Here is a 13,248-nt window from a genome sequence, read left to right as displayed (position 1 = left end):
TCTCTTTAGATGCTTGCAGAGGGGTCAACACTTAAATTATTAACTGTGTTATACACACATTATTAACTGTGTAGGCACATACATTATTTTGTTAATGACTTCAATTTGCAGGTGTTCGATTGCAGCCCTTCATTGTTTATACTTGATCTGGATTAATTCATAGGCTTTCTCTGGCCCTAGCCAAATGGCTGTCTGATTTACATAGCAAGCACCAGGTTCTCTCTCTCAACTCTATTTAGTAGAATCACATGGTATCCTTTGAATTAATGCTGGATGAAAGCTCACAGAACCACAGTCGATGAACAACTCAGACCGCCGTGTCTTGACACACAACCACATATCTTTAATTAAAAACAACATGACTTTTATGTCCTTCTATACAATATGTACATCCCTTGAACCACGTGCAGAGCCATAATAATAATACATTACATTATATATACATATCAAAGAATACAATGAAAACCAGCTTTTCCCAGGGAACTGGTTTTCAGGTTGTTTTCAAGTCTAACACCAAATTTAAGGTAAAACCTGAACACTGAAGTACTGTGCTGAGTGGAGGGCAGCTCTACCTGATCAGTTTGTGTTAGGGCCTCCTAAAGTCAGCTCAGAGCACTGTACAGTCCAGTGTTACTCTCATCTTCACTGATCACAGGGGGGGGAATAATGATGAAGAAAAAGATTGAGTTGTTGGTTGATGAGAGGGAGGAAAAGAGAGATACAGGGCGAAAGAGATAAAAGAGAGATACAGGGCGAGTCACATCCTGGTGATGTCACTTCATATGGCTYTCTATCCAGTCTTTGAAGTTGGCCACATGTGTGTACACTGTAAACAGGTCTGGGTCACACTCTCCCTGGTCATACCCAAAACTCACCAACCCCAGCAGCCGCCACTCCCCTTTGGACTTGTCCCGCCACCCTGGAGAGGCAAGAGAGGGGTCCTGGGTGGAGCCTGTCTGGGCAGGAAGGATCAGGATACCCCCTGTGTCCGCGGGACAGATGTTAGATGGGCTGTAGTCGGGTCGCTGGCGGCCACAGAGCATGTTGTCCGTGACGCTCACGGGCACCCCTTTACGGGCATACTGCTGCTCGCAGGGCACCACGTCGGCCAGGTGCTGCACACCCACCCTGGCCTGCTCCTCTTCCCCGATACGGGGATCTGGCAGGGGGGCCCAGCCCATCACCAACCCTTCTCTGGAGGTCACCTCTCCCCCCTGGGTATCAGGTAGGCAGAGGGGCAGGACCTTCTCCCCGATACGAGCCTTGTCCAGCAGCTTGATCACTGCCAGGTCTGAGTCAAGAACCAGGGGGTCGTAGTTGGGGTGGATAGAGATTGAGGCCACCTGATGGAAAATAGGAGGGATGGGAAGAGAGACAGAAATAAATTATTATCAGGGAGTGAGAGAAAATAGACTGGTCAGAGAAAGAAACAGTACAGGTGGGATGGTCAGGGAGCGAAGGGATAGTCAGAATGAAGAAGGAATTGTCAGAGATAGAGAGGAGGGATGGTAAGAGAAAGAATAGAGAGAGAAAGGCGGTGTCAAAAAAAGAGAGATCCTGTGCCAAACGTAACAGCAGGGTGACAGCTTGGCTGTCAGTGGTTAGCTGTGCTTGTTACCTGGCAACTCACTCACACTCCTCAATCATGTGYACATACACTAGATATATACACAGAATTATTTGGGCACCCCTTCAAATTAGTGGATTTAGCTATTTCAGCAACATCCGTTGTTGACAGATATAAAATTGAGCACACAGCCATGCAATTTCCATAGACAAACATTGACAGCAGAATGGCCTTACTGAAGAGCTCAGTGACTTTCAACGTGGCACTGTCATAGGATGCCACCTTCCCAACAAGTCTGTTCATCTGTTCATCATTTCTGCCCTTCTAGAACTGCCCCGGTCAACTGTAAATGCTGTTATTCTGAAGTGGAAATGTCTAGGAGCAACAACGGCTCATTCGCGAAGTGGTAGGCCACACAAGCTCAAAGAACGGTACAGCCGAGTGCTGAAGCATGTAGCGGTTGTAATACTTACTAACGAGTTCCAAACTGCCTCTGGAAGCAACATAAGCACAATAACTGTTTGTTGGGAGCTTAGTGAAATGGGTTTCCATGGCTGAGCAGCCACACACAAGCCTAAGCTCACCATGCGCAATGCCAAGCGTCGGTTGGAGGGTTTAAAGCTCGCCGCCATTGGACTCTGGAGCAGTAGAAACGCGTTCTCTGGAGTGATGAATCACGCTTCACCATCTGGCAGTCTGACGGATGTATATGAGTTTGGCGGATGCCAGGAGAACGCTACCTGCCCSAATGCATAGTGCCAACTGTAAAGTTTGGTGGAGGAGGAATAATGATCTGGGGCTATTTTTCATGGTTCGGGCTAGGCCCTTAGTTCCAGTGAAAGGAAATCTTAATGCTACAGCATACAATGACATTATTGACGATTCTGTGCTTCCAATTTAGTGGCAACAGTTTGGGGAAGGCCCTTTCCTATTTCAGCATGACAATGTCCCTGTGCACAAAGTGAGGTTCTAGTGGAAAGCCTTCCCAGAAGAGTGGAGGCTGTTATAGCAGCAAAAAGGGGACCAACTCCATATTTCTGCCTATGATTTTGGAATGAGATGTTCGATGAGCAGGTGTCCACATACTATTGGTAATGTGGTGTATATTAATTGACAGMCCTTTATAAAGCGCATAATGTACCATTAGACCATATTATTTACAATATACTGCAAAATGCCAATACGCTACTGTATATGTTAGTTAGATCCAGACTAGCCATGTCGCACAACCACATTGGTGTTTACTTACGGTCAAAGTAGCTTTCTGGCACTTATTCAATGACTGAACGTAAAAAAAAAACATGGGGCTGTTTTACATGGCTAGATGGAGTAGACATGATGTCATGGTTGTGAAATTATACATTTTAATTGGACACAGGTTCAAAACCACCCAGCCATTGGTATTATATAGATGTAGACCTTGAGCTTTTACCATCTCATAAGGCTTGAAAATGTACTTATAGTGTGTAACATCATGKGTGGTGAACTGTACACCATAGCTGTATTTCAGTCTAATCATTGCAGTGTGTGGCTGAATACAGGTGGTCTCAGCCAACCACATCATTCATCATTCCCTACTCCTCTCCAAACTCACTCTCACTACCCACCCCCACCCACTAACCCATTTAGCCACTCTCACTCTCTACTCCCCACCCTTAAGCCCTCTCCATCCCCTCTCTTACTTTGAGATGCTGCAGGCCCTTGGTCTCTCGGAGGTCACTGCGGTAGTGTTTTCCCATCACCACCTTGACCGTGGCTGCATCCAGAGGGTACAGCTTCCCCAGCTCAGTCACACAGTGGGCTGCCAACACCACACTCCGCTGGTTCACCAGGGCCCCGCTACACACCAGCTGCCAGCCTGAGGCCTCATCCTGCCCCTGGGATCCAGCCCCAGCACCTGATTCAGCTCCAGTCCCCTTCTTTAGTGACCCCGCAAGGCTGGCCTTCTTGTCCAGCTTGGTCCCTGCTCCGTTGGTGGGGCGTTGGTAGATGGCGGCTAGCCAGGGCCAATGGTACTCTGCCGGGCTCTGGGGGTCAAATGTGGGGTGCTTCCCACACACTGGGAAAAGAGAAGGATGGAGAGACAAGGGTGGAGGAGAGGAAAGTGTGGCCGGGCGTGAGAAGGGTGGGAAAGAAGAGGAAGGAAGATGTTAAACCTCAGATCTGCCAAAGTGATAAAACAACACTTGATACTGTTTGGAAACCTTATTCCACATCACACACACACCCTGGAATATTACTTTTTCAATCCAATTTTCTTGATTGCTTAGTGTCTACGTGTGGTTTGAAAGCACAATTCTAGCATGCCTAGGTGGCAAGACAAACCTTCCCTTATATTAAGATATACATCAAGTAATGTGGCTTTGCTGCCCTCACCTGGCGAACAGGAGACATGACGTCCGCTCCACTTGCCAGTCTTGAGGCAGGTACGGCGTGCACTGCCTGAGTGCTGGTAAAAGGGAGAGGCACACTCGTACGCTATGTGAGTGTGGAGGTGGTGGAACCCCTGGTGCAGCTGGGATAGCATTGGGGGAACTTTGGTGGGACCGACAGACTGGAACATCTTCACAAACCCAGAGGATGAGTAGAGCTTATGCACAGGGGTCTTCCTGAGAGATGAGAGGGGTCCATTGAGATGCCTTTACAGAAACAAACTAGTGTATAATGTACCTAAAGAGGCTAGCAGTATTATAACTATTTTTAGGTTTTTAAATGGTTAATTTATAGGCAGAGGCTGCGGATCTGTAGGTAACCGCCCCGTTCCACCCCGTACCGCCCCCCCTGGAACCCCGGAAAGATCTGTATCACGTTCTGAGCATGTGTTTCTTTACCTCTACTTAACGTCCCAAAAAATGTGTGGTCACTCTCCCTTCACATTTCTCACTGTCAATTGTGAATGATTTTCTTAGTTCTGTACAGTGTTGTTTTGAATGACGTACAGTGAGCAAATTGTAGAGCAGGTAKTGTTAACAAACTGTAGCATAGCCTACCTGTCTTTTGTTTCAATCAATKCACATATTTTGCCTGGTGGCACACTGTTTAGTTATGCGCGCATGAGAGAAAAATGCGACCATTCGCAAAATCATCCTAAAATCTCTGTTTTTGGTCTTATAGTAACGTTACATTTACAGTATGCTATTATATTCGGTTCTGTTATGTACAATCTATCATTATGTGATCTTGCAGATATTGATTCAACTTTGATCGAGCACCATTTGCCAGAATAGCCCGTTCTCTACGAGTAGAGATTAGAGACTGTGCCTAAAGTAGAGAATCGTACACATGCACAGAAGCTGTGGGACCTTTAGCTGTTGGGAAGAAAGATCCAGGAAAAGTCAGATCCGCAGCCGCTCCGTAATTTATATGTGGGCTTCACGTGGTAAAGTGGTTCTGTCACACACAAAAAAGAGCTAAGTCTTCTGTTGTGATGTGTGCATTAATCAGGGTCATACAGTACATCGTGTTTATGGTCCCTCTCGTGTGGTGTGCCAATGATGTTGATATATATGCACATATACTATACGTTTTATGTATGTGGTTTTGATATATGATGATTTCAATGGCAATGTGGCTATACAGTATAGTGTTGGTTAATGCTTACGTCTGGAATTAATGTAGACTATATAATGTGTATTATTATGTGTGCTCTGTAACATAATATATTATACGTCGTTAGACATACCTGGATGGAGCTTGTGGAGGCAGAACTCTCTGTCTGACCAGCTCTGAGACCTTGGGCTCTCTGCAGGCTGCAGACAAACACACACAGGGTTCCCATTAATACCTACTGACAGGCTGGCAGCTGCTTTCATTATCAATGTTGGGTTGATTAGAGGCTGCTAAAAATAGTGCTCAACTGGCAGGTGCTACAGTGTGTCCCTTGTTGATAATCACAAAGTAGAGGCACACACGCATGCACGCTCGCATGGACTCACAAAAACTCACACACACATCAGTGCCTACCTCTCACACAAAGGGGATGAGTGCCCCCCCAGGTGCCGCCAGGCTGGCAGGTGCGTCTGGCGTCACCACTCAGAGCGTAGGAGTGATTACAAAAGAAATCCACGGTCTCTGGCACCAGCCCTGGCACTACCTGCTGGTACCCATGGTAGAGCTGTGGGAGAGGGGGACATCTCTCCTCTGGAAGGAGAGACGGAGGGAAGAGAGGGGAAATAGACCAGATGCAGAATGTAAGATAGATAGGTGGAGAGCGAGCGAGAGAGTGGAGAACAAAATGTAAGATGCTAAGGGTCATTATAATATCTGTTTCAATAATGCAGTGTATCGTACAACATGCACCTGAAGTGTTTGGGGTGATTCTGAGTCTTACCACTGATGCTTTGGTTTTCTCTCTTCTCATCATCAGACTCCTCTTTAGTTGTTTTGTCAGAATCTTTTCCAGTATTTTCCTCTTCAGGTTTGTTTGTACTTGCCATTGTATCTTTAGTTGAGCCTATATCTTTAGTCGCTCCGATATCTTTGTGTGGCTTTTCCACCAGCTTCTCGTTTTCCTGACCTCCTGATGAATATGGGGTGAACTGTGTGTTGTTGTTTCTAGTTGGAATAAAAATCTTCACAATGTCTTTAGACATTGTTGTATTCATACCCTGCTCTATGTCATTGGTGCCAAACACATCCGTAACAGTGTACTCTACAGCAAATGTGTCTCCCCTAGGTTTTAAATCAGTGTAATCTATGGCAAATGTGTCTCCCCTTGGTTTTAACTCAGTGTAATCTATGGCAAATGTGTCTCCCCTTGGTTTTAAGTCATTAGGATCCACTATGTTTGGATCACTGCTTTTATCTACTGGTTCCTCTTTCTTCTTCTCTTCCTCCTGTCCTTTATCTTCCTCCACCACCACTATCTCAGGGATCTCTGTTGTCTTTCCTATCTCCCGTAACACGTCTGTGTCTCCCCCAGTATCTGGACTGCCATCTATGTCTGTGGTGGTTTTCCCCACGTCATTTTCTCTCTCTCCCTCCACTGTGTTTACAATGTCATCAGTTTCTTTACTGTCCACTTTATCCTTGGTACCTCCAGTAGGTTTATCTAGCCCAGTTTCTTTTTCTTTGTCACTCGTTTTATCCTCGTTTCGTCCTGGGATGTTAACCAGAGTAATGTCTATGTTTTTATCTTTACCATCTTTTTTACCGTCCACTGTTGTGTTCCTCAGGCCTGTGTCTGGATCTTTACCAGCCACGTCCTCTTTGATACCTGTATTATAGTCTATCTCTTTGTCTTTGGGTTTTTCAATGTCTTTGTCAGTGTCTTTCTCTTTTTCTGCATCCTTTTCTTTGTCCTTTTCTCTATCTCTTGCTTTGTCATTTCCTTTGTCTTTGCCTGGTTCAGCAAGTGTATTATTCACTGTAAGAAAAAAAGAGAGAAAACAAGTGAATTTCTGAATTGAAATAAGTGTTGTTATACAGTTGGCTAACCATTCTGAATGGTTGTACACATTCTACTAGTGAAATATTATCAATTGCCTGGTCATGTAGTCATAGTCATTCCTAATAATAGTAGGTCCACCTTTGATGTCTATCAACACCTGTTCCCACTGTCTCCAAACTCTGATTCCCATCATGCCTTGCTCTGATCCTAACCTTTACCACATGTGGGGGGTGTTCCGCTCCAGGTGTTGTTGGGCAAACAGGTCCTCTGGTGCGTCCCGCTCAGCTTGTAGGGCCGGTAGCACAGGTACTGCAGGGCTATGATGACATCATTGGGCCCGTACACTAGGAAGTGGTCTCCATGGACAGGCTTGGCTGGGATGGCACATAATTTCACCATAGGCACTGCAGAGGAACACAGATAACATGTAGGACCAGTGATGCTGGGAGTCAGATTGTCAGACACTGTTGAATTTGCAGATGAGTTGTAAATATGTTTATTCCTTAGAGGAGCTGTTGTGTTAACATGTCTCAAATGGTATTGTATAAAACAAACCTACAGTGTCAAGGTCTTTTAGGTCAATCAGGTTGGATCTTTCACCAAGCATCTAAATTGTTCGTTGTGCTGTGCCCCTCTCTCTCTGGCCTCTTACCACACTGGGGGGCAGGGGCGCTCCAGGTGCCATCCTGGAGGCAGATGGCGGTGCGGATCCCCCTCAGCTCGAACCCAGGGTCACAGCGGAACGTGACTCGCGTCCCTGAGTGATGGAATATCCCCTCTGTGGAGCCATGGACAGGTACTGGGGGCCTCCTGCACCCTACAACTGGAAGGACACAAAAGCATATGTACAAAGTCATTAGGAAACCTCAGAATGTAGTGCTACACACACACACTGAAATATAAACAACCTTCCTCACACATTCTTATTTAATTGGATTTTTTGTGATATCCAAATACAATCTTGTGTCATCACTGCAACTACCCAACAGGCTCGAGAGAGGCATAGGTCGAGTCATGCGTCCTCCGAAACATGACCCGCCAAACCGCTCTTCTGAACACCCGCCCGCTTAACCCAGAAGCCAGCTGCACCAATGTGTTGGAGGAAACACGATTCAACTGACGACCGAAGTCAGCCTGCCGGCGCCTGGCCCGCCACATGGAGTTGCTAGAGTACGATGAGCCAAGCCAAGTAAACAATGCCCGACTGTGAAATAGAGAACTTGATTGACACAAATAGCACACATCAACTTGTAATTCACCATTGGGTCTCCTCTCTCTGATCTGGAACCAAGCTAAATACCAATCACACACATGTCTGCACAAACACATGCACACACCTACACACACCTACACAGACTTATTATGTTCATTCTATATCACTCTGTCCTTACTGTGACTATTGGGGCACAGCATTGCAGGACCCGCCCCATGCCTCTCTCCCTCTCTCTGGCCGTGGTCTGACAGCAGTGTAGTCCAAAACCATCAGAGGAACCCTCCCTATAATCACTGTCTCCCTGCCATCCAGTGTTTCCACCCTTCAGTTGAGCCGCACGTGGGACGGGACAGGGGAAATTCGCTTGGAATTCCAGACATGGAAAATAAAAAACGTGCACAACCCTATTGAGTCATTTTCTTATTGGAAATACAGCTAAAATGTATAGGGATGTTGAATTGAGAACCAATCATGTCCTCTGTTTGCCCACACCCAAGTCCTCCCATACCACTGTCTGTCTGTCTGTCTGTCTGTCTGTCTGTCTGTCTGTCTGTCTGTCTGTCTGTCTGTCTGTCTGTCTGTCTGTCTGTCTGTCTGTCTGTCTGCTGTCTGTCTGTCTGTTGTCTGTCTGTCTGTCTGTCTGTCTGTCTGTCTGTCTGTCTGTCTGTCTGTCGTCTGTCTGTCTGTCTGTCTGTCTGTCTGTCTGTCTGTCTGTCTGTCTGTCTGTCTGTCTGTCTGTCTGTCTGTCTGTCTGTCCTGTCTGTCTGTCTGTCTGTCTGTCTGTCTGTCTGTCTGTCTGTCTGTCTGTCTGTCTGTCTGTCTGTCTGTCTGTCTGTCTGGTCTGTCTGTCCTGTCTGTCTGTCTCTGCTGTCTGCCTGTCTGTCTGTCTGTCTGTCTGTCTGTCTGGTCTGTCTGTCTGTCCTCTGTCTGTCTGTCTGTCTGTCTGTCTGTCTGTCGTCTGTCTGTCTGTCTGTCTGTCTGTCTGTCTGTCTGTCTGTCTGTCTGTCTGTCTGTCTGTCTGTCTGTCTGTCTGTCTGTCTGTCTGCGTCTGTCTGTCTGTCTGCTGTCTGTCTGTCTGTCTGTCTGTCTGTCTGTCTGTCTGTCTGTCTGTCTGTCTGTCTGCTGTCTGTCTGTCTGTTCTGTCTGTCTGTCGTCTGTCTGTCGCTGTGTCTGTCTCTGTCTGTCTGTCTGTCTTGTGTCTGTCTGTCTGTCTCCGCCAGTATATCTCCCACTGGGCTCTCTCTACTTGGATGAGTCATAGTGCCATTAAGAAGGAATGCTAACAGAGGATGTTATGATTAAAGAAGCACAATTAATTCACCACTAAGTCCTGCCAACGTCTCGGAAACTATGGTTCAATATTCTCAGTCTAAAATAAAGACTGCATCGGACATATACAGAGAGTTAGGAAAGAATCCTTTCTTGAAATCATGTTATTCTAACAAAGGTTGTATACGACATTAGTGTTATCCTAAATCTACCTCACAAATGAGCAGTCCATCCCTCCTCACGGGAATACCAGATGGATGAAATTCCATCCCTCCACTTCTCCTATGCGTTTTATGATCTCCTCTCATCCAATGGAAAAGCTGCTTCATATTAYAGAAGCAGTTTTGTTCAACATTAGTTGAATAGACTCAATTTTAGCCCTGAAAAAATTACAAGGCTCTTGGCCCGGGCTGTTTTTCACAGGGTCCGGGGGGAGGAGAGGGGCGGGTGGAGGGGTGTGATGCTGGGTAAGGAAACCTAGGCCTGAGTCCAGACGACCATAAAGAAGCAGGGTTGTGGTGGAGCTGTGGACAGAAGGAGCTCCAGCTATACAGGGCCCTGTTGGAGCCCTCTCAGGACGAGGTAGAGGGCTGCCTGGCATGGTTTGGTTGGCAGGCAGGTGACTGACCCAGATTCAGATGGGCTGAGGGAAGCTTAGCCTAGCTTAGTCTTGCTCACTTATTTTCCATTTGCCCATATCTGTCATTCTCTCTTTCACTCTCTCTTCCTCTCTTCCTCTCTGCCTCTCTCTCTCGCTCTCGTCATTCGCTCTGGGTCGGTCTTTCTCTCCAAGATGTTTACTATCCATACATACAGTAAACTCAGATGGTGAGGTGCAGTTTCATGAAGTCAGAATTCTGTCAGGTGGTCATAGTGGTTTATTGACCATCTGTCGACATGGGACACAGCTCATGTTCGTGCTGATTGCACAGGGCTAGAGAGGGAGATGACAGCAGGGAATAGGGAGATGACAGCAGGGAATAGGGAGATGACAGCAGGGAATAGGGAGATGGCCAGTAGGGAATAGGGAGATGATCAGTGATTGACTTATTGTTGTAAGCACTAATGGGACTCTCTGAAGAGATGGTCATGGGAGAATTCCAACATAGATACTCTGCATGCTTGTTGTCTGAGGTCTTTGTTTTAACTGTACTATACAGCTGGAAGACACCAGTAACACAAGTCACATCACCTCTGTGAATAGTTTGACCCAAAGTTTAGTGTACACACCATTCTCACACCTCTGTCCAGTGTAGCCAGCCAGACAGCCACAGTGGTAGGAGTGGGACGTGTCCAGGATACAGGTTCCATCATGGAGACAGGGGGAGGAGCTGCATGCTGAAAACACACAGGATGCTTAGACACATGACATGGGCTACATAACAGTAGTTAAAAAATATACAAATAATTGCATGTTTTACTCGCTCCCACCCTTCATCTGCACTAATCAAAGGAGACCAGGAGAGGAACCATTGATCTGTCCTGAGTATTGATCTGAAATACAGTCAAMGTTTGTAGTGGATTGTTTATTTTGGGGATATGGCAAAAAATGTATCAACTGTATATAGGTGAGAAAATACTTTGGTGTTTAAATTCATGTCTACTCTCCAACACCCATCCCCAAAATGTACAGTAGCCTGTGGTAAGTATTTTTTGGCTTGAGTGGAGTGCTTGGAGTACTGTGTTACCATGTGTGTTCATGGTGATTGGGTTTGAATGAGGAGCTGAGTGACAGGTTAAGTTGGTACTTATGTGGTTTCTCTCTTAGGCTGCCAAGCAGGGATTCCCTGGAATGAGTTTGATAAGGGTGTGCTCTGCTTAGTTATCATAACAGCCATAAGTTAACATTCAGGTTGCTACCGAACCCCTCAAGTATTTTTCTAAACTTTCCCAACTTATGATGGGATATTTGCAAACCACAATATATTCCCAGATCTTATTCATCAATTTGCCAACTTTCGGTACTAAATCTACTCTGGGAGGTACTGTTCCTACCTGAGCTTTCTTGGAAGGTGGCGAAGAAGCCGTCAAAGTTCTTATAGCCATCGGCTACAAACAGGACGTGTAGGGAGTTGCCAGAGCTCTGGATTGGAGCAGGCCTGTTGTTCCCACAGAACCGACCAATCACACGAGAGTTGATACTGTCACCATCACGCACCTCGATGTAGTCGTAGCGACAGGAATGGTCAAACTCCAGGCTCAGCATCATGAACCTGTGGGTGGAGAGGAAGGGATAGAGGGAGGGAGGTGGTTAGAAGTAGCTTGGGGAGACTGTTCTAAATTATTGTACCTGTAGCAGAGGTCAACTGAGTTTATTTAGTGGTTTTGACAGTTTACCTCAATGTGAAGTACTAATGGGAGTATAGGCTTTGGGGGTTGGTTTGCGACACAAATCCACATAAATTGATCTCCACACCTTCAATAAACCTGGAAATAGATGTGTCTACAGCTAAAACATTGCAAGTGAAAAAATTATGTATTTTGACAACGTACCTATTCTCTTGCAGTGACATTTATAAGGTGTGTATACGGAAGCCAATTGGCACAGTTTGTTTCAGCTAGTCACATATACCATTCAGTCATCCCGTCACTCCTCTGTTTATTTCAGCCAGAAAGTTTTCATTGCAGTAGCCAGGCCTGGATTTTCCATTTAAAACCAATTAAGAGGTTTCTCTCTTGGTATATACGTCACCCCGCTCCTCCGCTCTCTCCACTGGCTTCCAGTTGAAGCTCGCATCCGCTACAAGACCATGGTGCTTGCCTACGGAGCTGTGAGGGGAACGGCACCTCCGTACCTTCAGGCTCTGATCAGGCCCTACACCCAAACAAGGGCACTGCGTTCATCCACCTCTGGCCTGCTCGCCTCCCTACCTCTGAGGAAGTACAGTTCCCGCTCAGCCCAGTCAAAACTGTTCGCTGCTCTGGCACCCCAATGGTGGAACAAACTCCCTCACGACGCCAGGTCAGCGGAGTCAATCACCACCTTCCGGAGACACCTGAAACCCCACCTCTTTAAGGAATACCTAGGATAGGATAAAGTAATCCTTCTAACCCCCCCCCCCCCTTAAAAGAGTTAGATGCACTATTGTAAAGTGGTTGTTCCACTGGATATCATAAGGTGAATGCACCAATTTGTAAGTCGCTCTGGATAAGAGCGTCTGCTAAATGACTTAAATGTAAAATGTAAATGTAAACATGATGTAAATGGTGTGTTATTGCACCTCGTTGCCCCCCTTGACTCTAAGTAGGGAGACGTCTCTTTCTTTCCTGCTAGAGCCCTTGTTTTACTGGAGCGCTCTGAGAGGGAGCGCCTACCTGGCTTTACTGGCTCTGCCATCCTGGCTGGCACCATCTCACACCCCTGACTTTTACTACAGCCAGCAGTAGTGATTGGAACAGTGATTCCACTACTTTGCACAACCCACTTCCTTTTAAATGGAGGTGAGAATTGAATGTTTAAATTCCTCCCATTGTGGTGGAAGTGAAATCTATTACGGATATGGAATCTTTTTACCAAGGCAACACTGATGAGTACTTTTTCATACAGTCATCTTTTTTTATGCTTCCCTCGCCTGCAAAAGAGATCAATGCTAAAAACAAATTGACTCAGTCGTTATAAAAAATAAATCTGCAAGGCTTTCAGCTGAGATCATGTCTAATGCTGTCCAATTTGAGGCAACAAAGCTACAATTGTTACTGTATGGAACTAATGGGACAATAATGCACCTGAGCTAAGGTGAAAAATGTAAGATATGACGATACAATTGTTAGTGACACGGACTGCAAAAACAGAACATATTTTAGACATAC

At 46.1% G+C, this 13,248-nt stretch overlaps 1 protein-coding gene across 2 annotated transcripts in view; it reads right to left on the bottom strand.

Annotated features, from left to right (window-relative positions):
• Positions 1–320: 320 nt before the first annotated feature.
• LOC111962584 (inactive serine protease PAMR1-like) overlaps positions 321–13,248 on the bottom strand; it is a 56,903-nt gene continuing 43,975 nt past the window's right edge. Inside the window, exons 5-14 of one of the 2 annotated variants that reach the window (XM_023985752.1) lie at positions 11,434–11,651; positions 10,669–10,776; positions 7,609–7,779; positions 7,169–7,360; positions 5,898–6,932; positions 5,531–5,707; positions 5,250–5,316; positions 3,944–4,176; positions 3,250–3,626; positions 321–1,343 (exon numbers count right to left, since the gene is read on the bottom strand). In XM_023985752.1, coding sequence (XP_023841520.1) covers positions 774–1,343; positions 3,250–3,626; positions 3,944–4,176; positions 5,250–5,316; positions 5,531–5,707; positions 5,898–6,932; positions 7,169–7,360; positions 7,609–7,779; positions 10,669–10,776; positions 11,434–11,651 — 3,148 coding nt within the window. In that variant the 3' untranslated portion in view covers positions 321–773. The remainder of the gene's footprint in view (positions 1,344–3,249; positions 3,627–3,943; positions 4,177–5,249; positions 5,317–5,530; positions 5,708–5,897; positions 6,933–7,168; positions 7,361–7,608; positions 7,780–10,668; positions 10,777–11,433; positions 11,652–13,248) is intronic. The other variant, XM_023985753.1, reaches the window with a different exon arrangement.

The sequence above is a fragment of the Salvelinus sp. IW2-2015 genome, linkage group LG4q.1:29 (assembly GCF_002910315.2).
Source record: "Salvelinus sp. IW2-2015 linkage group LG4q.1:29, ASM291031v2, whole genome shotgun sequence".
NCBI lineage: Eukaryota > Metazoa > Chordata > Actinopteri > Salmoniformes > Salmonidae > Salvelinus > Salvelinus sp. IW2-2015.
Note: the sequence above shows the minus strand (reverse complement) of the source record. Positions and strands in the feature narration are given on the sequence as shown.